At 36.9% G+C, this 26,220-nt stretch overlaps 2 protein-coding genes and 1 long non-coding RNA gene across 5 annotated transcripts in view; all 3 read right to left on the bottom strand.

Annotated features, from left to right (window-relative positions):
- Positions 1-26,147, bottom strand: LOC144967952 (sialin-like). Of its 3 annotated transcripts, none has more exons than XM_078905755.1 (6): positions 26,053-26,147; positions 23,940-24,072; positions 21,925-22,066; positions 1,985-2,117; positions 1,132-1,379; positions 1-401 (listed from the first exon to the last, which is right to left on the bottom strand). In XM_078905755.1, exons 2-6 carry the CDS (start codon positions 24,041-24,043, stop codon positions 195-197), a joined length of 834 nt encoding a protein of 277 aa, XP_078761881.1. In that variant the 5' UTR covers positions 24,044-24,072; positions 26,053-26,147; the 3' UTR covers positions 1-194. The 3 variants fall into 3 exon arrangements, with proteins under 3 accessions (XP_078761881.1, XP_078761882.1, XP_078761883.1); XM_078905756.1 differs by having other exon boundaries at positions 21,925-22,031; XM_078905757.1 differs by lacking the exons at positions 21,925-22,066; positions 23,940-24,072; positions 26,053-26,147 and adding an exon at positions 3,238-4,800.
- Positions 9,294-14,170, bottom strand: LOC144967953 (uncharacterized). The gene is made up of 2 exons (XR_013644487.1): positions 13,085-14,170; positions 9,294-10,366 (listed from the first exon to the last, which is right to left on the bottom strand). It is a non-coding gene; the product is annotated as an uncharacterized LOC144967953 (long non-coding RNA).
- LOC144969273 (sodium-dependent phosphate transport protein 3-like) overlaps positions 25,425-26,220 on the bottom strand; it is a 35,494-nt gene continuing 34,698 nt past the window's right edge. Inside the window, exons 7-8 of the mRNA XM_078908385.1 lie at positions 26,053-26,147; positions 25,425-25,532 (exon numbers count right to left, since the gene is read on the bottom strand). Coding sequence (XP_078764511.1) covers positions 25,425-25,532; positions 26,053-26,147 — 203 coding nt within the window. The remainder of the gene's footprint in view (positions 25,533-26,052; positions 26,148-26,220) is intronic.

The raw sequence follows: 26,220 nt of genomic DNA, 5'->3' as shown, positions 1-26,220 counted from the left end.
TCATTACTTTTTATGAATAATAATGTTTGTTTTTGTTTTAAAATCCATGTTAATTACATACCAAAGGTAATGGAAAAGTATAAATTTATTGTTTTATGTTTTATATATATATATATATCCAAAGATCCTAGTTGAGTAATATTGCATAATTTATATTCCTTCAGCATACATCGATTTTTCCCTTCCTGTTTTTCTCACTCACTTAATGTCCGATATCGGAAAGAACTTTTACCAGTTTTTTCACTGTTTTTGTTTTTATCAATCATGGGGTAATTTTCATTTACTTCCCCTTTCGCCCATGGCTGAAGATTGCCTGAGCCGAAGAGTAAGAAAAAGAGAAGACAAAAGACTTGCAGTCCAACCGCGACGAAGAACATGACAAACCAGCCTCCTCTTGTTTTCTGTTGAGAGTAAAATAAGGATATTTTGTTTCAGTAAGCAATTGTAAATTAATAAATGATGATTGGATGAAATAGATACCAGACACTTTTTAATACAAGCAATGAGTTGCCACGTTTTAGCAGACAGCAACGACCAGGTCTCACCTATTCTCTCCATCAGCCCTTCTTTTTCTTCTTCTCCTCTTCTCCTCCTCCTGCTGCTGCTGCTGCTGCTCTTCCTCCTCCTCCTCCTCCTCCTCCTCCTCCTTCTTCTTCTTCTTCTTCTTCTTCTTCTTCTTCTTCTTCTTCTTCTTCTTCTTTCTGACCGTTCAGGCAAGTCAGAAGAGTGTTTATATGATGGAAAGTAATTTGCTATGCATCAACGTTCAATCTTAAGGGTAGTATCGACGTGTACTTATTCGCAGGTCTGATAAGCCAAATTGTTATGGACTCATTGTTGTAATGGAAATACTATCAAACCAACGCAAAATAGTGTCCAATACAACAATATTAAATCATGCCCCTATAATTGCGTTTGGTTATCAGACCTCAAAATATGTACACATTGGATAGTATGCAATTTTTACTGTCAATTTAACGCAACAGAAAAACTGGAATAATTCGGGTTTCATAGACTATATTATGGTTAATGAAGGACTACGATTTTGTCCTCTTGGTGCAACAATTTTTAGGACGATTCATTTATCAGGTTTAAAATAATGCAACAGTGATATGGTAGGAATTTGCTCACCTCAGACTCAGACGTTAGATTTCCAGTAATAACAGGGATGACAAATGATACCCATGTGGTCAATGCCTGACCAAGTCCAGCTAAAAATCCTGCGTGAGCGGGACTTAAATCCCCTGGGTTCGCCATGAAGCCGATGTAGCAAAACTGTATCCCAATACCACCAGCAAGGTAGATGCAAAACGCACTCACAAATTCGCCCACAGGCAGGACGGCCAGTATTCCGAGGCTCACTGCTACCAGTATTTTTGCTGTTAAAGAATATATATATATAAATATATATTAATATATAATATATATATAATATAATATATATATATATATATAATATATATATATATATAATATATATATAACATTTCAAGTATAATTATGATTAACTTCTACAACATTGTTTCAAGTGTTAGCTCTCAACAGGAAGCACTTGAGACAATGTTGTAAAAGTTAAATAATCATAATTATACTTGAAATGTTTTATAAATAGCTCCTTTTATCAAAAAGTTGAGCACTATTATTTCATGGTTTTTGTTTGTGGTGGATAAATAAATAAATAAATAAATAAATAAATAAATAAATAAATAAATAAATAAATAATATTCCCTTCACTCAGGAGACATTTTTCTTTAGGCCATATTCCAAGGGCTGACTGGAATAACTCAGGCGTCAGTCGCATTACAGCGCCGAAAACTGAGCAAGGGTGAGGTGACTTGTTCAAGGCCACACAATGCAGAGGGTATTCCAACTACGTACGTTTCGGATACGAAGCAAAGACCGTCATGCTGAGCTACGCTGTCCCCCGTTCGAGAATCAAGAGATGGCATGGGAAATGAGATATTTAAAAAATCAACAAACTTACAAATGGCCTCGTTAGATTTCCTCATGCATGTTGTGGATATCCATCGTTTTGCTACAAGTCTGTCTGACACATATCCCACGATGAAGGCAGTCGGTGTTGCAATCAAAAAAGGGACAGAGGAGACCGTGTTGATCTGTGGACATTGTATTCAAAATAACAATAATCTATTCTTTTTTTTTTAAATAGGGGGTCAAGAGTATTCCGTGCAGTCAATGTTACATTTTTTATCATCGAGTACAGAATAACTAACTAGCAAATCAATAAATTATAAAACATTTGGGGTTTTTTAAACAGATTGAGATACGAGTAGCAAACCTCTCTTAAATTAAGGGTGATTTTATCAGCCGTTGACTCTAACGAACATTTAAGAAAATCTCCTAGAGCGTAATGCTCGGTCCTTTATTTGACATTTGGCCATGGGAATCGCCATAATTTGGCAAACTGGCTGAGTAAGATCAAAGAGAGAGGGAATGGGGATACCCCTCTGAAGCGCATAATGGACGGTGCCCCCGTTTCGAGCGGAAATAAGTCCCGGCAAACCCTTGTAAGCAGATTCCCTGACTACGTACAGAGCTGCACATACGAGATGGAAGTCGGTTTGGACGAATTCAATCCCTCGTGGGGGCGGGGACGTACACTCCTCTAAGCTTGTTGAGAAGTTGCCAGGCTTTGATACCAGTAAGAGGAGACGCTGGGTGGCTGCGAATCGGCTTCGGTCGAGGAGCTGCCTAACAGCAAGTGCGCTTCATCAGTGGGGACTTTCCACTTGTCCAACATGTAACCGATGTGGGCAAGAACCCGAAACGGCAGAGCATCTAGTCGAACGGTGTGTTGTGACGATGCTACCAGGCGGGTTCGCGACGGTGCACGAATGCTGACCGGACTTTGCTGATTGTCGTCGATCGTCATAACATAGTAGTGTGACAACCATAAGAGGCTGCTGCCATAATTTGGACGCCTTACCAGGCCGATCAACGGTGATGGCTAAAAACACTCGTCACGATCTCTGTTAATTTTCACAATACAGTAATATGATAATTAAAATAGAGAAGTGCTTGTTCGAAATAGTCTTTACTTCTCCGAAAATACTGCGATTTTTGTTTTAATCAATATAAACCTGCTACTGATGTCACTATCACATAAAGAGTTACCTCTCATCTTTTCTTTTTTTTAAAATTCTAACCCTTGAACTATAAAACGTGCGGTGATTTAACATTGAAAATTGTATAATTTAAAAATTAAATGAGGCTTACCTTAAGGTGAAATTTGATGATAATTCCATTGTTACTGCATGACATGCATATTCCTTCACCGAAGAAGACCGGTCACCTATGATTCCTCACTATTCAAAGGCGAGTTGGCGGTTATGTAGAGTACGATGCAGTTGTCTGATCTATATAATCCTTTTCAGAATCACACATACTATTTCCTTCCCACATGAATTTCTCACAAAAATTGATATGTATAGGGTGGCAGAGGGCGGGCGGTGAAGGAATATGCATGTCATGCAGTAACAATGGAATTATCATCAAATTTCACCTTAAGGTAAGCCTCATTTAATTTTTAAATTCCATTGGTTACTGCTGACTATGCATACCTTCACCGAAGATTTTAAAGCCATAACCGCCAATGAGCAAAGGACTATCGATTATTAAGTACTGCCAATCCAAAGGCTGTATCCTTATCTCTTACGATCGGTTTATTATAGAACTTACCAAAGGTAGATGCCCTAGCCCACCCCGCTGATTTGAGTATAAGTGATATGTCAATATTTCTAACAACTGATGAAGTGGAGGCTGCTCTCGTGCTATGAGATTTAAATATCTTTGTATCAATCCCAGCTTTCGTTAACATCGGTTTAATCCATCGACTAATTGTGTCTTTGGAAACCGCCGCATGAGGGCTCATAAAGCTCAGAAATAATTTTGAAGATGAGCGAAACGGTTTTGTACGCTTAATATATTCATTCAAGTAAGTAACTACACACAATCTCTTGTCCTCTATAAATGCGGGTAGTATGATGGTAGTGTGACACGCCCGCGGATTGGAGTGTTTCAACACTTTTTTAATGGAAAAAATTGCTTTGTTCGTTGTATAATACAGTCATCGAGATCCAAAGCATGGATAGTCTGGCATCTTTGGCCAGTGACTAATGCACATAGTGTAACTAGTTTTAGCGTTAATAGTCGAAGACACAATTCTCGACCCGGAGAAAGTTTTTCCAAGAATTTAAGAACTATAGACACATCCCATGTGGTACAGTATCTGGGATTACTGGGACGTGAATTAAATACACCCCTCATAAATCTAGTAATAAGCATATGTTCGCCAATAGGTGGGTTATTGAAAATGGTAGATAACATAGAACGTGCCGTATTTATAGCACTATAGCTGTATTTCAGTTTAAACAAGTGCAACAAAAATTCCAGACAATTCGAGACATTTTCCAGCAGAGGATCCCATCCTTTATCCTCGCAAAATTCCAGCCATTTATTACAGCATATTGCAGTCTTGTGCTTTTCCTCCATCCCTTCATAAGCATTTTGATTACCTGACACAATGCATGCTACCATGTTTGTTGTTTGTTTTTGTTTTTAAGGGTTTTACGGCGCTTGCAACACATTAAGGTCATATCAGCGCCAGTAAAAAGGAAGAAAATGGGATAGTAAAAAGTTCTAGAATTACAATTAAAGAAACCAAGAGAAAGTAAGACAAAGGGGGAACTAGGAACAAATAGGGATCAGATGTAGATTCCAAGAGCATACCTTCAATGTACTTAGTTTGAGATCACCTATAAGTCTCATCAGGACACAAGCACAAAGTCCAACAAGGAGGAATACACTCAAATGCTTACATTATACATTAAAAATAAATAAGATAATACATGACAAAGAGATGATTTACAAGGAAAAAAATATCATCTCCCAAAAAAATATCTATGCATTTGACTGTTTCCCTCCCAGCTAGGACTCCGGCCAGGGCCAAGACAAAACCAAGTAATCTCATTCCAAGACAAAGACGGAAAGCATGTTGGAAAACAGATATAAGGGGATAGAAGACGCAGTATGTACCTCCCTGCCCACTATGGGAGGTCAGAATCCCCGCCCAGGCTACCATATTTAATTTTGGATACAGCGGGTGCACTGCTGCAGGATCCTGAGGAAGTTGAAGTAAGGATCTCTGTCCTGTCAGTAATTGAGGGGAGTTCTGACACAAACGCATCATTTTTGGCCACCATATCTGTGACTCCCATTTCGGTAATATCATTAACGCCTTTGGTGTTCTGTCTCGAATAATTTTCCTTAATACTCTGGAGATGAGATTGAATGGACAAAAAATGTAAACATATTTATCCCATTTATGAGCTAAAGCGTCAACAGCCAGTGCTTGTGCATCTGGGTGATAAGACATATATTTCTCAATTTGATGATTAATGCGAGACGCAAAAAGGTCAACTTCTGGCGTTCCAAAAGTGTGGCATAACTGCTCAAATACAGTTATATTCAGCATCCACTCAGTATGGGTATCGAGATAACGGCTATAAAAGTCTGCTTCTGTATTATCAACTCCTGCGATATGACATGAAGTTAACCATATATTCTTCTCTTTGCCCCACAGCAGTAGTTCTTTGGTATAATTATTGCACAACGAAGAATGTGTACCGCCCATATGATTAATATAGAAGAGTAAAGGAAGGTGCCCCATATGTAAACAATAACATTTGACGTCAAACGTGACCCAGATTTTTTTTATAAATGACCCGAACTATGCTGCAGTTGACCTTTAGTAATGTCATGCGCATCCAACCAACTTTTTGTTTACATGTTGCTAAGGCAGCAAACTGAAGCTGGTCGTGAATAAATTCCAGCTGTTTACTCCGAGCCTGAGATAGCTAGGGAGGCCACGATCATATTATTTATAGCCCAAATGCTCCTTTTATTTTGTAGGAAAACCATAATCATGGTTCCCCCTCTTCCCGTAAACAAAACCATATCTATGTTCAGGGAAACTAAGATTGTTGCTTGTTTTTGGTCAAGGTGGACCGTACTTTTTTTTTTTTTTTTACAGCGTATCAAATGATCAAAGTCAAAGCATACGGTCAATGCAATGAAGAGAGTAAATTCGAATCTATCTCCTATCTCTTCGCTCAGATGACCATTTTGAACAGAAGACTACTACTACGTACTTCTACTATAACTGCACTACCACTACTGTATTATAACCACTGATACCACAAAACTAGACTGAACTAACGGACCGTATGGCTCAGCGGTACGGTTTTCGTCTTGTCACAAAAGTCGAGCAATGCCAATGCTAAGTGTGATCAGTAATAGGATGGATGACTAATCGTGAAAAATTGTGGTCCCCGCGTTGTTTCCCTGGCTAAGGCACTTTACCGCTTACCCCACTCGATTGAATGAGTATCTGGCTACAGAAATGACGGGTAGTGACAGGTTTAGTACACAAGGGTCGCTTAACAGGCTGTATGACAAAGAAATATGGTTCCATACGGCTTGTTGAAGGGGGGGGGGGGGGGGGGGGGATAAATATGAAACATTGTGAAGCGCATTGCTCACGGCTATCTGAATCTGTTGAAATGCGCTGTATAAATATTCATATTTATGTACTTGGTCCAACTGTTACTATTTCTACTACTAGACCTCTACTACTAATATCATTATTAATAACAATAATAATAATAATAATAATAATAATAATAATAATAATAATAATATAATAATAATAATAATAATAATAATAATAGTTATTATTATTGTTGTTGTCAATATCATCGTTTAATGGTAAAAGTGTTAAAGATACTTGCAAAATGTTGGTGTTGTGTGTGTTGTAGCAATCGGCCTCCAGCGACGCAACTCTGTCTACAAGAGACGCACAAGACCGTGGCACTAAACATCCCTGGCATGCATTTAGTCATACAACATGAAAGCAACATTCACGGTAGCGTTAACTACATCAAAGTCAAAGACAAATCAATAGTGACATACAACCAGGACATGACAGTAAGTGAGGTGGAAATTCTCAGAATTGAAGGCAGACACTTCAATGTGATATCTGTCAACAAACCTCCACCAACGCCATTCAAGTGGCCAGTTACATCCACCACTAGTGAGAAACCAATGATTGTGATAGGTGACTTTAACAGCCACAGCACCAAATGGGGATACAATGAGAACAACGAAGATGTAGATACTGTTGAGGAATGGGCTGACCAATATAATCTGACACTCTTCTATGACGCATGAATCATCCTTTTCAAGCGCTCGCTGGAGAACAGGTTACAACCCAGACCCTGCATTTGTGTCTTCCAGCCATGTCAAAAACTGTCGGCAACCCCATACCAAAATCACAATCCGGACCAATCGCCATTGAGGTAGGATCAGTCATCTCTACGAGAACAAACAAATTACATGAACTGTGTTCGTGGACCTGGCAGCTGCCTATGACACAGTAAATCACAGGAAACTGCTCCTAAAGGTTGCAAGGGTAACTCGTAACACAAAAATAGTTGCAATAATAAAATCCCTTATGTCAAACCATCACTTTTTTGTGGAAATGGATGGGAAGAAAAGCAGATCACAAAAGAACGGACTCCCTCAAGGATCGTAATTGCACCTATCCTTTTCAACGTTTATACCAATGACCAACCTCAGTTCGAGAACATCCAGGGTTTCTATATGCTGATGATCTGTGTCTCGCGTCCCAGGCCTCTGATTTCAAGACCATTGAGGAGAGACTAACGGATGTCCTGGAGCCACTCTCTGAGCCCACATTTAAAGAACTCACAAAATGCTAACCCAGGAAAAACTCAAGAGTGTGCTTTCCATATAAAGAGCCGCCAAGTCTAAAGAAAACAGGAAACTGAACATCTCCTGGAATGGGGACATATTGGAGAACAACACATTCCCCGTGTACCTCGGTGTTACCGTAAACCGCACAATGTCCTTTTCTCAGAACGCAAAGAAAACAAAAGCAAAGGTGGCCAAAAGAAACAACTTCCTAAGAAAAGAGAAGAAAAACTTACACGGGGAGCAGATCAGAAAACAGTCAGGACAACCATACTAGCCCTCTGCTATTCAACAGCCGAAAAGGTCTCACCAGTCTGAGTAAGATCCTGCCATGTCAAAATAACACCTGCCGGATCATTAGAGTAACTTGAAACCGACTGCAGTTCCAGTCCTCCATCGGCTGGCTGGCATTGCACCTCCCCACATTCGAAGAGCCACTGCTTCCAAAGCCCAGAAATATAAACAGAAAATGGACCCAAGGCACCCCCAACATGACCACAGCCCAATAAAAAGTAGACTGAAGTCGAGAAAGAGCTTCATGACGGAAGAAAGCATCAACCCTGACCATGCAGCTGTATACAGGATTTCCACACAGAGTGGGACAATCATGCAAATGAAGCTGTTGGAGATCCGAGAGAAGAACTGTCCTACGGAACCGAGCTCCCCAGGAATGAATTGGTAACACTGAACACAGCACGGGCAAAACTTGTGAGAACAACTGGTGGCATGAAAAAGTGGGGGCTGGCTGAGACTAGCTTGTGTACATGTGAATGCCCAGAGCAGACATCCTTAGAGAATGCCAGGATGGGCTCAGCTGCACTGACCATGACCTAAGAGTCTGCTCCCCAATGCTGTGGAGTGAGTTTGGTGTTGGTGCGACAAGCTATGATGATGATGACTTGCAAAATTAATAAGTCTTACACCTGGCAACATATAAAAAAAAAAGTAAGATGACAAAGATTAAGATTAGAATGTTAGGATGATGATCTTTTTAATATCAAAATACTTTTGTAACCCGGCATTGCTAACTTTCATGTGTAACCCAGAATGAAAAGTTATTACAAAAGACGAATGCAAGATATTTAGATAAATTGCTAGTCTATCATTGTGGTAGACGTAAATGTATTAAACTTACATATCCAATAACCTGTAGGTTAACAGAGAAGGAAGGGCGCACAAGTTCATTGTAATTTGAAATTGAGGAGTTGGAGTTGGAACAAAGTTGATTTGCATTGAGTCAGAATTCAATCAAGTCTTAGATTGAAGAAAAAAGCCCAAAGAATCTTTCTTTAAAACAAGAAACAAAAAAAAAAACCCCAAAAAACCTACAGCGTGCACCAGAATGAATAAAACAGGACAGTCTTTAAACTGCATCAATGGAAATCACATCTTGCATACAAGACCTCTAGTGCTATTGTGAGGACTGGTTCTCAGTCTCACCCGTCCTGCCGTATCTGAGGGCCATAACACAACTTGTGAAATCGAAATAAATTAAAAGCAGATTATAAATTTATATCACTTTTATTGTCATTTCATTCATATTCATGTTATTCAAACTGAAAATCATTTTTAAAAATATAGATAAGATGTTTCTCCATTATAAAGGTATGCTTGTATTCTCATCCTGTGAAAGAGAAAGAAAAAAAATAAAGAAAATTGATAATTATTACTGAAACTGTGTAGTTCCATTTTTTTAAATCTGTGATTTAAGAGCCTTAGCAAAAGCTTTGATTAAGAAAGGTTCTGATATGCAACATCACATGGTCCCATCTATCAAATTCTACTACCATTACAAATCAGCTACATAAATAGATTCATCAGTACTCTTATCTTGTTGATAAATTAAATTATAAATATAGAAAAGGATATAATAAACTTTTAAAAATAATTAGAAAGTTAAATGGTAGACAAGATAAAGAGATATTTGCCTATTTCTTTTTAAATTTCTTATTCATAACCAAGGAAGCAGGTTTCTTTTGCTATATTCTTCTTGACTTCCCTATGTAAATGTTTCTTTCGAGTGTATAACAAGCTCACAGGGCATTTGTATAAAGAAACAGGAGCCAATACCATTAAAATGGAGATACCACTGCCAAAAATTACAACGGATAGAAATGCATTGGTTTTAACGTGTATTAGACGCTGTCATTAGAAAAAAGTTTTTTAAAATCTTTACAAACTACAGTAAGCTGCTTTTAAAATTAAGAAACGCTCGAAAGCAAAATATGGTCCTGTTCTCTCAATCACCGCTCTCTAGTCTCTAGATTATACTTGGTAGGTCAATAAAGCTGAGAGGTTTTATGAAGAATATAGAATAAAAACATTAATTCCATTAAAAAAACATAGAAGGGTCCATAATGATATATGAGGAACTCTATAAGATACAGTAACAAATGAAAGCCATTTTGATAATCTTGAAGGATATGACTCAATGATGATGATGATGATAATAATAATAATAATGATACTTCTTCCTGAATATAAATTGTTTAATTCCCATGGTATAGGCAGGCCAATGCTTCCAGAACAATTAAAGGAATGCAGAGACTCATTCTTGTTGTAATGTTATTTAGATCTGAAAAAAAAAGATAAGCATGGCATCCTAAACCATTTTCCCATGGTCCCATAAAAAGCAATATCATCTCACACAAAATCATAAAGTAAAATTCATATGGACCAACCAATGAATAAAAGTTATAATTATCTTATTTTATCAATTATTATCATTGGATTTATTTAACTTTATATTTATTATTATTAATTAAATGCCAATTTGAAATTAAGATAGCAATGTTTGAATGAATAACTGGATCTAACTCTACAAGTAAAATGTAAATGTGCAACTTATTCAGAGTTCATCAAGCACTTGTTACAGTCTGTTGCTTCATGTTACAGGAAAAACTCCAGTTCCATGAGCCTTATGACTCTAAAGGACCAATTATTTCAAAGTAAGATGAAATACCATTTATTGTTTAAAGAAAGTTATCAAGCACTATTTAAGGTCTGTTGCTTCATGTTACAGAAACAGGAATAACTCCAGTTCCATGAGCCTTATTACTCTAAAGAACCACTTATTTCAATGTAAGAAGAAATACCATTCAATGTTGAATATATAGACATGACCTATTTCTTAATGGTTTGCTTATATTCAATAAAAACATTAGAAAACATAATGGACCTGGAACTCAGATACCACTAGGTTGTTAAAACTAAAACCGTTGTGTCAGGTCTAATTTTATCAGAGATTTATGATCATGAAGGCAAGATTACATAACCAATGTCGATTAGCTTTTAAAAAATGGGCTTTTATTTACCTTCTGGTGAACTCATTTGATCAGTATTTCCTGTATTTAACTTTTTGATCACATAAGAAAAGTCTAATAAACATTGAATATTTTTTAATGCCTCTAGATTTCACTTTAAAGTCAAATAAAATATCTGATCACAAATAAAATTTTTGATAATTCGATCAATAGAGAGAGCTTTTCAAAATTGTTGGCTTATCATTCCTCAGGCAAAATTTAGATAAGACATCATGTCACATATCATGGTGTTTCCTATGAATTACAAAATCCTAAAAAGCTTCTTCTTCATAAAAAAACGTATGAAATAAAATTAGGTAATCTAAAGTAATCAGAGAGGTTTAGTTTTCATTTCAATCCAAGGTAAATCCGTAAAGAGTTGTGGGACCAGGCCCCACTTGATCATTACCCCCAAAATAGATTGAACTAACAGGGATGTGTATAGATAGTATGCAGATGACGTCACTCAGGCCTTTGTTATTGTTTTTGCCATCCGCGTTTGTGAGTTGTTCTCACTAAACTGTATTAACCAGACTATAAAAGTTCATGGTTACACAGAGTTTGTGTGTTGGTCCGTTATACTTCCGGATGGCAATGTTGTGAACTCCTTGGCCAACCGCATTCTATCTATAAGTATAAAACTGTAACAAAACCCCACGACCCCCCACAACACTCATACAAAAACTTAAACACAGTTTTTTTCATTTTCATTCCTCTTGAGCCAAGGGAAACTCGTTGCTCATTTTAGCTGCACAGATTCATTCAATCGTCTCCCCCCCCCCCCCCCCCCCCCCCCCCCCTTTTTTTTTTAAAATCTTTTTTTTTTTTTTGGAGCGAGTCTATTCTTTTATCCTTTTTTGTTTGGCCTTGTTCCGTTTCTGAGCATGAATTTCTTAAAATTGTTTTTATTTTTTTTTTTAAATAAAAAAATATTGTTTTTTTTTTTCCTCTATCGGTCTGGGAATAACCAATTTTCGTTATTGGCAGACCCTGTCTGGGAATAATCATAGCGACGACGAAAATATCAGACCGCACTCCCTGCATTTTACAATTGTATGTTTTCTTTCACAGAGCTACCGACCAAATAAGGCGAAACGGCTTGGAAGATCCAAAACGTCATACATGTAGTTTGACACCTGCCAAATATCAAAGATGCGAGAAGGGGTTGAGTGGGACATTTTCTTTTCCCAGACATTCTCATTTTTTCACCCATTCCTCCCTCTCTGCCATTCCTTATCCCATCGACTCTCAGCAAAAACAATAACAACAAGTCTTATGTGGCAAAAACGGCTACCAACTTAAATCCCTCAAACAACACAAGATATTGAAAATCGGTGGCAGAGACCCTTTGTCTTGTTCCTTTTCCAGTTCCAGTCATGAATAGATAATGAGAGAATGAAGACTGTTTCGAAATCTATTATTATTATCAGGTCAGGAAAGAGCGAGAGTCAATAAAATATGACAAGCGGTGAAAGCTACGCGCCACGAAAGATGAGGATTTAAAAAAACAACTTTTGTTGAGATTTCAACTACTGAGGAGGGGAGTGTCTGCTCTTTTTTTTTGTTCCTTTCTGTTTTGTTTTTCGGTCAAGTTATGACTGACGCTGACACTGACACACGTTCTAGACTGTAAACGTTACCCATAAAATGTCATAAATTACGAAAAGTGTGTTCTCTCACAGAGTAGTATTCGAATCACTCACTGAATGAGCATGAAGCAGACATGAGTGAAGGAAACGTAAACTCTGTAAGTGAGAATCGGCGAGTGAAGCTGTACTGTAACTGTAACTGTAATTTGTAATGACTGACAGCAGTCAAATTGCGAAGTGAAATGAAAACAAATAAACAAAGCATTCTAAAATTATGCCGGTGAGACATCCAAAGTTAAATACCCGAACGCTATTATGGATTAACATTGAACTAAATCGTTTCCTTCTCTCAAAACCAATCGATACAAATTACAAACTCAAACACTGAAATTGGCATCTTACCTTTGCATGAGTTGGACTGCCATTCTTTTCTGGTGATTAGGAACTTTAGCAGCCGGACAACGTTGCGCACAAAACAGGTCTCCCGTTTTTGTCGTTCAAATTGTAGATAATACTCAGTCAGTTAAAAACAAATACGTACAAATAAAATAGTTATTTATTTAAATTCTTTGTATATGGCTAAATTATTCCGAAAACCAGATTTCAAATAGTTCTTGTTTTGTTCACACAAGCGCATTGATTTTGGAGAATGAGATTGACCGTGGTCTAAAAATAGACCGACAGTAATTTTTGATAAATTTTACGATTTGTTTAATAAAAAATCAATATTTAGATATTATTTGACGCGTGATCGAGTATTTATGAATATGTGTTTCTTTTGCCACATAACAGCCAAATTTTAAAGGTTATTTTTTTCTATAATTTACATTGGAACGTGAGCTGTCAAGACAGGAACATGTGGTCTGCCACGTGCTTCTAGACCTTGTTTACGTTTGGGGCACCTTCCTTTACTGTTCTATAAGCCACTGCAGTAGTATTGTCAATCTGTATTTGAATGTGACAATTATGTAAATTGGCACAAAGTGCCATAGTGCCCAGTAAAGCTGCTCTTATTTCCAACACATTAATATGTTGTTGTGATTCCTCATAGGTCCACATACCTTGTGTCACTTTCTCCCCCTTAACTGCACCCCAGCCTAATTTGGAAGCATCAGTTCTAATTATATAATCTGGGTGATTTTGATACAGAGCTTTTCCACTGTAAACCCCTTCATTTATCCACCATTCAATTTCATTGATACATTCTTCTGTCAATGTTATACATTTATCATAATCATAAGAAACAGCTAATGCTTTAATTTTTGTCATCTCTAATTCCCTATAGAATAAAGGACCATATTCTACAGCGGGGAAGCATGCTACAAACGTGCCAATTCAATGAGTTGAGCTACTTTCCTAATGGATACATGATTAGCTGAAATTTTAAGGTAGGAAGCTTTTAGAATGATTGTTTCCCTTTCCTCTTCACTTAAAGAAACCCTCATATCTAACGAGTCGAGTATGAAGCCCAAATGGTGTAGTCGTTGAGTAGGCACTATCGTAGATTAGGGGGATATGTCAAACCCTAATGATTTAAGTGTCATCATACTATATGTGATATTATCCATAGTCTCTTGGTAGGAGCCACCTTGTAAGTACAATCGTCAATATACATGCTTGACAAATAGTTCTTTCTTCTAAGGTGGGCTAAAATAGGGCGTAAAATATTTGTAAAAATCCTAGGACTGTCTATAAACCCTTGAGGCAATACTAGATATTTATACACTTGTACCTTATGACGAAATTTTAGGTACCGAGTAAATCGGTTGTCAATAGGCACGGTGTGAAAAGCACTAACAATATCGAGACTCGCCATATAGCATCCTGGTTCCATTAGATGTAAACATGAATCCAGACTCTCCATTTTGAAATGTTGATAGCATACATGTTCATTAAGCCATTTGAGATTCAATATCATTCGAAATTTTTTGACACCTGATTCGCAACTCTTTTTAGCTCTAAGAAATACATTATTCATAAAATCTCCACTATCAAATTTACATTTTTCGATAATTAATTGATCCTCCATTTCTTTTATCATTATGTCTGGGGCGTCTGATTCTTCCATATTAAACCTCAGTTCAGGGGGCAATCTTGTTTGGTAGGGTTTACTATTGAATTGAATTTCACAACCTTTAACACATAATAAAACAAAAGGGTCATTAGTAAATTTCTTCCATATATGTAAATAATGTCGAGTGCGCCCTCCTAACGGATGGTCTAAATTCTCAAACTCAAAACTTACTCTTTTTACTTCCTGTTTCCTGAGCCCCTTTTCATGTACGGCTGCCTGTTGTGAGTTTGGTGGTTATAGTCAGGGTTGCCAGATTATTTTTCAACAAAATGCCAGGGGAAGACTCAAAAAATGCCAAAACATTCAAAAAAATGCCAAAGTCTGTTGACTCCCACCCCCCACTAAGAAAACTACTCACTTTTGATAGACAATTTACTATCATATCCTGGTGGCTTGCGTGTTTTATCTTCTTTTTTTTCTTTTTTTTTTTTTTTTGAATTATACTAAATTTCCTGTTGGGGTAATTTTTTACTTACTGACTACTAAGTGGAGTGCTAAACCACTACACCACGGTTGGATTTTAAGAATGAAAAGAAATACATTAACATGAAAGGTAAATACGTAAAGGAGTGAAATCATTGGATGCTGTAAAATCAGACCACCCTAACGAACAGAGTTAAAAGTTAACAGGCGACCATGACGCAAATATACACGAGTTTTGCAGGAGATTCCCAGAAAACTTACGAGGATACTTGTCGAGGGCTGAATTTGAGTGAATATCTGAGGGAGGCAGGGCTAGTTCAGGGTGTGAGTTTTAATAGCAAAGTTTTCCGATGTGAAGAGATTTGTTTTTACGCGTTTAGAAAGGTGTCATTTGAAGTATAATATACAAGAAAAGAAAATGCCAAATGAAAATGCCAAATGCCAAATGATTTTTCTAATGCCAAACGGTTTTCAAAAATGCCAGATTTTTGGAATCTGGCATTTAAAATGCCAAACTGGCAACCCTGGTTATAGTTTTGGTAGTTGTTCTGCCTTCGTGTCTGGGTCTGACGACCTTTTTGCCCCCCTCCCCATCCTTTCTTCCAGAACGGGGTTCTTTGACCTAAAAAAGGAAACTTTTTCCCAGCGCGGTTGGTATTGTATGGTTCCATACGTTGTTTTGTGAGTCGTTGTGTAATTTTTTGAGTTTCACACACATCCTTGATTTTATCAGGTAATTGTTCTCCAAATAGGAGACTTTTGACAGGATACGAGTCGCTACACAGTTGAGAAAATTCTTCTTTAAGTTCTCCTTTAAACAAAAATCGTCTACAGATGTCCAGATAATGAGACGAGTTAGCCATTAATGCCAGTGAATCCGCAAGTCTTGTTACCGCATTTTTGGCATCTTCGTTTAAATTGTCCAGTGCACTTAAACTGTCAAAAGCGCCAATAGCCGCAGTGATACCCTTCATCATTCCTTCTTGAACTTTGACTAAATGTGTGTCTCGAACTCTAGTGGGATTAGACACCATCTTAGTAATTTCTTCATTGCATTCTACCGCTCTAAGTCTAGAACAATTCTGCGGGACTTCATATTTAGCATATAGCCCGTCTTTGGTGCTATTATCTATTCCCTTCTCTAAAATATTAGAAATTCCAACTGCAATGTCGTCGTTGATTATGGGCCCTGATGGCACAACTGTGCAGGGCACGTCCTTAAAGTATGCGATGCTACAGTTATCACTAGCAACGTCTTGGTCATGTCTATTAATATCCGCCTGGGAAGTCCCAGTCACATGAGTCATCATTTCATGATCGTTACCTGGAAAATCACAGGTTTCATTAGGGGTATCTTGTTGAGTTTCACTTTCGTGATAGTTATCATACGCCGTTTTCAATTCGGCAACTACGGGAATAATTTTAGTCAACTCCGCTAATTGTTCTCTAATCATTGATAATTCACTGTTTTCGCATTTTTTCCCTTTCGACTCTTCGCGATTAGCGAGAGTATTAGTGTGGCTCGTATTCGACTCTTCGCGATTAGCGAGAGTATTAGTGTGGCTCATATTCGCCTCTCTTTCCTCTTCGCGATTAGCGAGGGAACTATTACGACTCATCTTAGCACAATTAGTGCGTGAGAGAGAAGTCATAGCCGATGATTGTCCCGTAGACTGCGATGTTGTAACACTATTAGTGTTCAACGCTTCATTTTTTGACTCAACTTTTCTTTTCCCTTTAGAACACGATTTAGGACCTTTCTTTGTAAAGTCATCATGGTTTATTTCTGCGACATTTTTCTCCGATCTCTCACTAAGAGACAGGAGTGATTTCACGGCGTCTGCCATTGTTTATAACGAACTCAGCCTAGTCTAGCTAAAACAAGCAAACACCGGTAAAGAGGGATGAGTAGTCCAATACAACACAAATAATTCTAAATTCTCCACAATAACACAGTCACAGTTAATTTAATAATGATATAATCCAGTAAATTGTTCGGAAGAACTCGATGAAATTGGATAATTAATCCGATGAAATTGAAAGTCGTTGTTGATCATTGGGTGTAATCATGGGTGACCGGTCTTCTTCGGTGAAGGTATGCATAGTCAGCAGTAACCAATGGAATTAGACGAGGCTTACTTGTAAGGTGAAATGTAATTAACCAGTAGATTTTTGACCAATCAAAACATGGAATTTGTGACACACCTTCACACGTGCTCGGACAAACATAGTTGGTTGTTTATAAACAATAACGTGAACTAATTCAACCTCCATCTGATCGTTGTTATTGTTTTTATATTGACAAATGGGTGACTAGTTATCACACGATTTTCTCGATCATATTATATAGATAGAATGCGCTTGGCCAAGAAGTTCACAACATTGCCATCCGGAAGTATAACGGACCAACACACAAACTCTGTGTAACCATGAACTTTTATAGTCTGGTTAATACAGTTTAGTGAGAACAACTCACAAACGCGGATGGCAAAAACAATAACAAAGGCCTGAGTGACGTCATCTGCATACTATCTATACGTTTAAGTTTACACATAGTTTTCTGTGTTGATTCTACTGATCAAGAGGTAAACAGTGGGTATTTTACTTAACACATACCAACTATAATAAAACCTGTGTAGTTTGCTGTGTCTACCAATCACTGCCATTGTTTACATTATGACGATTGTCCGAGAGGCGTGGTTATCTACCGGTTAATTGTAATTATTTCGTCCAGTAATGTTGGAGGAATAACTTGAGAAGTGCGAGTGCGCATGACAATCACTATTCAACTCTGACAAAGATGCACCGGAGCCAATATTCATATCAATTTAATTCCAATAGATATGAATTCCACACGAAGTAGTGAAAAGGACAACTTTTTAAAACTAATTTTACCACACATCACAAATTTACTAACACAAGCTTAACTATGATAGATATATGCCCCATAAAATATGAATCGATAACATAAATCTTATCAAACAATGGAGAGAGAGGGTGGGCAAGTTATTCCTCCAACATTACTGGACGAAATAATTACAATTGTGACCCTCCGCCTCGAACCGGTATTAAGTCGGGATTTGGAAAACGAAGAAAACCGGTTTTAAAGTGGAAATGGTCAAAATTATCAAATTTCAGTTTTTGGTTGTTTCAGAAACTACAATAATTTTTCTACATGAAAACATAATAATTCAACATAAACATTGACGATAAGTTATATAAATTTCAAGTTTAATAATGCAACTATCAGTGACACATTCAAAACGAGAGTTGACTTTCTCTCAGAGAGCCACCCTTTCCAAAGCTTAGTAATACCGAGTCTTTTTCTCCACCAATAAGATGTAAGATATCACAGCAAAGGGCGTGTCTTTATCTATCTCAGAGAAAGCATGACTGTTTCCACAATTTCATGGTTCAACCAATAATGAACTTTAAAAACTGTAAACAAGTCTAGGTTTTTCCCTGACAACCTTACAAATGAATGATTCTGATTGGTCAACGCTCATCACATGCGCTGTGGCTGTAGGCCATAATGCTCGGGCGATGCTTCATGACGTCAGCATGCGCGTGTTACATACGTGTGTGTTTGTGCATTTTGATACACACCACGTGCTTTTATATCTGTGTCTAGCTGTATTGGGTAATGATTGAGGTGGGGGTCCTCCTTTGTCCCTCTTTAATTATTCATGAAATTATAGGATATGCTAATACTTAATAGGACAACTGAATAACATTTTAACTTCGCAACAAACGCAGATGAAAACGAGAATAAAAATATTCAAATGTTATGTCCACTCAACACTTCTCTACGGCTCAGAAACATGGACCTTGAACAAACAAATAGAGAAAAGAATTGAGGCCGTTGAAATGTGGACTTTCAGTCGCCTTGGAAAAATCAGTTGGAAAGAAAAGAAAACAAATCAAGAAGTCTGTGACATCCTTGATATCAGACCGACCCTAATGAAAGTAATAAAAACCAGAAAACTTAAGTATTTTGGACACCTAAGACGCCATCAAACTGTCAACAAGGACATTCTTGAGGGTAGAGTTGAGGGGAAAAGAGGAAGAGGCAGGCCAGCAAGAACTTGGATAGATGATGTGAGGACATGGACAGGATTGTCGGCAGCCGAATGCAGTCAGCAAGCTGTCAACAGGGAAGATTGGCGTGTCATTTCAAGTCGACCTCAACCATGGCGTACTAAAAGAGTATTATAGTAGGGCTATGACCTCAAACCATGAGATGACACTGGAAGAAGAAGAATAGGACAACAGTTGCCTAATCTTACACTTACAGAGATTGTTGTAGGATAAACATTTAATTTTAAGTACAAAAGCAGAATAATAGATAGAGCCTTCAACAATTAATGAACTGTAACTAAAAAATGAAATGGATAGATAAACAGACAGACAGACAAACCTATTAATGGATAAATAGATATGTAGATAGATAGATAGATAGACAGACAGACAGACAGACAGACATATAGATAGATAGATAGATAGATAGATGGATTGATGGATGGATGGATGGATGGATGGGTAGATAGATAGGTGGATAGATAGATAGATAGTTACAAGGGAGAGACAAACAGAGAGGGAGAGAGAGAGAGAAGAGAGAGAGAGAGAGGAGAGAGAGAGAGAGAGAGAGAGAGAGAGAGAGAGAGAGAGATGTTCGATTTGTCGTGCTTTCTTTGTTTACGGAAAGAAAGGGGGGGGGGGGGGGGGGGGGGGGGGGGTTCTTTTTAGACAATGAACAATGTGGTGGAACGCTAAGGAAAACTTGAGAGATTCAATACCATGTTTTCATGTAAGTCACTACACAATAAGCCCCACCCCTCCTCCTCAAGCTGTTATCTGACTCAACATGGAAACAATGCAATGATTGATTTGACCAGCCCATTTCTTTAATTGCAATCTCATTGGTCAATATGTTTCCAGTTGATTGACTATGACTTACTTTGTAACAAAATGCTTTCTTTAAATTATCCCTACAATTCTTTGCTCCGCCTCCATCCCTTTCTTCATGTCTACCTCACTCTCTCCGTCTCCCCTTTGTTTCTTTCACACATACAAACACACACACACAAACACATACACATACACTTATACATGTTTCAATCTTTATTATATTTCCCTCGCGTCCTCTTAATATTAATTAGTAATGCCATAAATCTATTGATTAAATATTACAATAATGATATACGTGGTAAAGATAGGATTTCAACTTAAATGTACTCATGTGGTGTACAAACATATATCTTTAACCGTGACATGCAAAGCACACACACACACACACACACACACACACACACACATACACGCGTATAGAAGATGACCATAATAATATAATAATGCATAATATATATACAAGATTGAAAGCCATGTCAACAGCAGAGCAAACACGTATTATTCGTCATATATAAATCTCCCATCATATAATTCCCTGTCTACTAACACCTTGAAATAATCCATAGATTTTGCATTCTTTGTTTCAAATTTCAAACTGTTCCATTTCTGAACAATACGAATACCGAACCAGTCTTGTGTTTGTTTTGCATCTAGAGACAAAAATCTTAAACTTGTCCCATCTAGTAAAAGTAATATTAGAATATGAAAAAAAATCAGAAAAGTCTATCCTATCCATACCATGTACCAATCTATAAACCTGAATTAAATCCCCACGAATTCTTCTATATTTCAAATTTTACAGTTCTATATTTCAACATTACAGTGGACGAAATAATTATACATATATTTAAAATGTAACAATCTTTATCAAAATGTGTCTTATTTGTCAATTTTATTATCATTCTTTAAATTATTACTTCTAAAAAATTAAACTTTAAATCTAAAATTACTTAATTTTCTGAAATCGTCTTCATACATGACATTTTTTAATTATAGGTATAGATAAAGTGATGTTATGTGAAAGTATATTATAAAAAAGCGTGTCTGAGTCCTCGTCTGTCACTCGTGATAGTACGTATCAACCATGTCTACATTCGATAGGGCATTCTGACCGGTCATTTGACGTTGGGAATCGCTATCAAAAAATCCTTTTGCCAAATTCATTTGCAGACAACTACAGACTTTATAACCAGACCTATTTTGATCGTTGATGGCTCATAAGATTTGTTTCGATCGATGTCAACGTCTATAACACAGAAATATAAGCATAATAGATGACTGCCTAATACTAATAATAATTATAACGATAATAATTATAAAAATAATTATTATTATAACGATAATGATGATGATGATGATGATGATGATGATAATGATAATGATAATGATAATAATAATAATGATGATAATAATAATAACAATGAATAATAATAATAATAATAATAATAATAATAATAATAATAATAATAATAATAATAATAATAATAATAATAATAATAACCGTGATAATAATAATGATGATGATGATGATGATGATGATGATGATGATGATGATGATGATGATGATGATGATGATGATAGTTATATAGGTTAGACCCTTTGTTTAATTGAGAAATGTTTTCCAAATACCTAGCCACGAGGCCTACCCTTCCACACGCATGCATATAAGAGAGAGAGAGAGAGAGATAGATAGATAGATAGAGAGAGAGAGAGAGAGAGAGAGAGAGAGAGAGAGAGAGAGAGAGAGAGAGGGAGACTCACAAAATTTTAACAACGCTTCATTACATTAAAACAAAAACAAAACAAAAAAATAAAAAGTAAATATTCCTGGACTGACCTTCCAATGTGATAATTTCAAGATATCTCTTAGAAATACTGGACCTTGTGTCATGATGGTGTAGTAGGCATATTCTGTGGCAAATTGACCCATCAGGAATGCCCATACTGGTAAAGAACGTAAGATTCTACAGTAGGGAATTCTAAAAAAAAAGTATCCGAAGAAAGGAGGAGAGAATTTCTGTATTTTTAAAGTGAATTCCTGCGCTGCAAGAACCTGTCGACTGTAAAAGGTAATGTATAAAAATAAATATAACAGTGTTTTTTAAAAAAAAAAAACAACAAAATATCAAACACTGAACGTTTTGGGTTCAAACCCCTTCTTCGGCTATTAACAAAAACAGTAAAAACGTTAATATATATTGGTCACTTTAAATCCAGATCTGGTAGATAGCGTCCTTTCCAAATGGTAGCAACCAATTATAGAAAGAGGGATAAACTCCGGCTCCATGAGCACTCGTTTCACAAGCAAAGGGACCGAGATCTATCCCAGGTGCTGACGCAATATTTTTCACAGAGTATCCGCGAGTCCAAATCATTGTCTGTGTTCAAGAAATCCTTGAAAACATTTTTTTAAAATGTCATGTAGAATTTCTATATTGTTTTGTGCTGATGTAAAGCACCAAGAGCCTCGTGGTTGAGGAAACTGTGCGCTCTATAAGAGTCTATTGTTATTATTATTATTATTATTATTATTATTATTATTATTTTATTATTATTATTATTATTATTATTATTATTATTATTATATATTATTATTATTATTATTATTTATTATATTATTATTATTATTATTATTATTATTATTGTTGTTGGTGGTGGTGGTGGTGGTGTTGTTTGTTATTGTTATTATTATTATTATTATTATTATTATTATTATTTATTATTATTATTATTATTACTATTATTACTATTATTACTATTATTATTATTATTATTATTATTATTATTATTATTATTATTATTATTATTATTATTATTATTATTATTCAAGATGAATTTATTTATTTTATTTTTTTTTTTGGGGGGGGGGGGGGTGTTCGTCTTTCACTATAAAAGATCCCATCAGATGTATGGATAACCTCCAGCAGAGAGGAAGTAGTCAACATGAAAAATACTAACATACTTTCAAGTTTTAAAAGGCATTAAATATACATCGACTTTCCAAAACCACCACATTAAAAATTTGTCATAGTTTTCAATCATTCCATCATCATCGACAGTAAAAGCTCCGATTGCTGAAATTTCTGATGTGCGACTATGTGGTCTTGTTGTATGACACTCGCTTTCGGATCGGATGTCCTGGGTACGAGCCTCGCTCGACACATAGTTGAGTCCGTGGAAAAGGCTCTTGGCCACATTCTGTCACCGTACTCAGGTGTGTAAAAAATAAATATAAAGTATGAAGTGAGTACCTGGCAGTTAACACCATTGTCTCTGTCAGATGAAATTGTAGTATCGCCTAGCAGGCGAAATGTCTCGTTCTACACGTTACGTGTTGCTGCTGGTTAGGGACCCTTTGTAAACGCTTTGAGCACGTTTAGTAGGATATTTTGCGCTTAATACAAGCTCATGTTTTGTTCAGTTTTCATGAAGATACAGAAAAGAAAAAATAGGGTGATGGTGCTGACAATAATGATGATGGGGCAGAGGTGGAGGAGGGGAAGAAGAGGAGGGAAGAGGAGGGGGAAGGGGGAAGGAGAAGAGGAGGAGGAGGAGGAGAAGATGAGGTGGAGATAAAGAAGAGGGGTTGGAGGAAGAGGAGATTGAGGAGGAAGTGGAGGAAGAGAGTAAGGATGAGAAAGAGGAGAAGGATGAGGAAGAGGAGGAGGAGAAGGAGGAGGAGAAGAAGTAGGAAGAGGAGGAGGAGAAGGAGGAGGAGGAGGAGAAGGAGGAAGAGGAGGAGGAGAAGGAGGAGGAGGAGAAGAGGAAGAGGAGGAGGAGAAAGAGGAAGAGGAGAAGGAGGAGGAAGAGGGGGACGGGAAGTTAACGTATTTATCAATATTTACAACTCACTCCTTTGCTTTGTCCTCATGTACTCTGTACTTCGTAATGTATTTAGCCTCTTGTTGACTTATGAAACGATTGTTGGTTGGAAAATCTGTCACGCCAAATAACATAACCAGGCCTACAAGTACCTGAGAAATTCCTGGAATGATGATGATTATGATGACGATAATGATGATTGAGGATAATCGATGATGATGATGATGATGATGATGATGATGATGATGATGATGATGATGATGATGATGATGATGGTGATGATGATGATGGTGAATTATGAATTGCTTTTTGAGAACAGTGGCGACAAAGTGTGCTGTGCGGTATACAAGTCATATAAATATATTCAAGAAACAAAAGCTGAAACATATTAAAAACGAACAAAGACTGCAAACAATTTTGTTTGTAACATCAATGTTTTTAGTTAAATAAAAGGGAAAAAATGCAGTAATTAACAAATGTTTTAAAGACATTTTTATGGCCATAATGCTGGCGACCAATGCATTCAACCAACTCCAACATTATGGAATAGAAATAACATAATCAACGAGAATAAACGAATACAAATTTACGAGGCACTGATTATTCCGATATTGACATATAATTGTGGAACCTGGGGCCTCACAAAAAATAACTTAGATCGTCGCAAAGTCGGAATCTATTGGCCAGAGACAAATACTGATCTCTATGAAAAAAGTGTCCAACGCCTGAGTACAATAATAAAAGAACAGCGATGGAGGCTATTTGGTCACATCTTACGTCGAGAAGATAACATCCCAGCCCATCTCAATGACAGAATATTTCCTTCATGGCAACAAATATCTGGGAAGACCACCAACATCAATAGTAACTACCCTGAATAAGGATCTCTCTACATACCAGAAATTGCTGGATTCAGATGAGGCCGAATTCATCCCTGAAGAACTAAGAAATACTGCAGTGCCCTCCGTACTAAAGTCATAACAAGATATTGACATCCTCAAAACTCTGGCCCAGGACCGTGACCAATGGAAACAATTAACAACATGGATGGAGAGAGCAGCTATACTTATCGACCATGACTGAATCACAGAATTCTCAGCTAGCGTCATTCGGACTACGAGCCTTACTACTATTAATACTACTACTTATGGTCATAACTCCTGAAGCCTGCTGTGAGTTTACAAAGGTTAGGGACAGTCATAATAGGGAACAAAAGTGTGATGTAAACAAAACTATTCCTAGCTCACTGGACTGGATAAATTTCTTGTAAATGATCTTCTGGTTTCAGAGTGATTGAATCGTATTTTATAGCTTAATAAATGCTGGTCGCCAATAAAAGTTATCCACCCTCGATCTTTTACGTTCCGCAATTCTTAGAATCTGCCTATACACCCTGATACTAAAATAGCTATGCCACCTTATGATTCTATAATATATATTATGTAAGCTACTGATTATTAGTCTCCCAAAGGACTGGTTACATACACTTCCAATGAATTAGAAGATGTGACGTCATTACTTTTCTTCACTATAAGTACGTATTGAACAAGAGACAGGGGAAGAGATGGCAATGCGAATCTGACTGTCGGGCGGTACCAGCATGCACGGATTGAGCCATAGAGACTGAAGAACAGATGGCAAAATTGTATATGTGTCATAAACTCTGTCCAATTCACTGGTATTAGCTGGTATCACTACATGTACTAAAGGCGCTTTACAAAGGGACTCAACCCAACAGAAAAAAAAACTAAAAATGTGAGACGAGACATGATGCTGATAAGGCGCTGTTACAGTTATTTGGTTCCAAAGACAACGCCGTTCCCGACCAGGTACTCTTTGTAATCCTGAGTGCGGTGATCAAATGTGAGTGACTTTATTTTGTGATAACCACAGAGGACTGAAGACAGTGACTTCTGATCAGACGACGAGTGTCACAATACACAGGAAGAAGGAGGAGGAGGAGGTAGAGGAGGAGAAGAAGAAAAAGAAAAAGAAGAAGAAGAAGAGAGATGTATGATGATGATGATGATGATGATGATGATGATGATGAATGAGATAGAATGATATAGATGAATGAATACGGTTTTAAAAGAAATAGAATACGCCATAGAAATCGGAATTACGCGTTTTTGAATAGTCTTACCCAGCACGTAAAACACAACAGGCCATCCTCCTTGAAAATCAAGTTCACATCCAAATAAGGCCACCAAAAATATAAAGCTGTTTCAAACTCAAAACCTGTAAAGGTAATAATTCAGTCACCAATTGTAGACCATTTAAGCTATATTATTATATAACGGCTAATAAAATC

The sequence above is a fragment of the Berghia stephanieae genome, chromosome 3 (genome assembly GCF_034508935.2).
Source record: "Berghia stephanieae isolate SIO BIC M18660-M18661 chromosome 3, UCSD_Bste_1.3, whole genome shotgun sequence".
Classification (NCBI taxonomy): domain Eukaryota; kingdom Metazoa; phylum Mollusca; class Gastropoda; order Nudibranchia; family Aeolidiidae; genus Berghia; species Berghia stephanieae.
Note: the sequence above shows the minus strand (reverse complement) of the source record. Positions and strands in the feature narration are given on the sequence as shown.

What these genes read in the sequence shown, in the direction of transcription:
- LOC144967952 (XM_078905755.1), bottom strand. Translation starts at nt 24,043, where the DNA reads ATGTTATTTGGCGTGACAGATTTTCCAACCAACAATCGTTTCATAAGT. An exon ending in CATGAGGACAAAGCAAAGGA is followed by an intron (nt 22,067 to 23,939) that starts GTGAGTTGTAAA and finishes CTTTTTTTTTAG; the next exon opens with AATTCCCTACTGTAGAATCT. An exon ending in GAAATCTAACGAGGCCATTT is followed by an intron (nt 1,380 to 1,984) that starts GTAAGTTTGTTG and finishes ATTCTTTAACAG; the next exon opens with CAAAAATACTGGTAGCAGTG.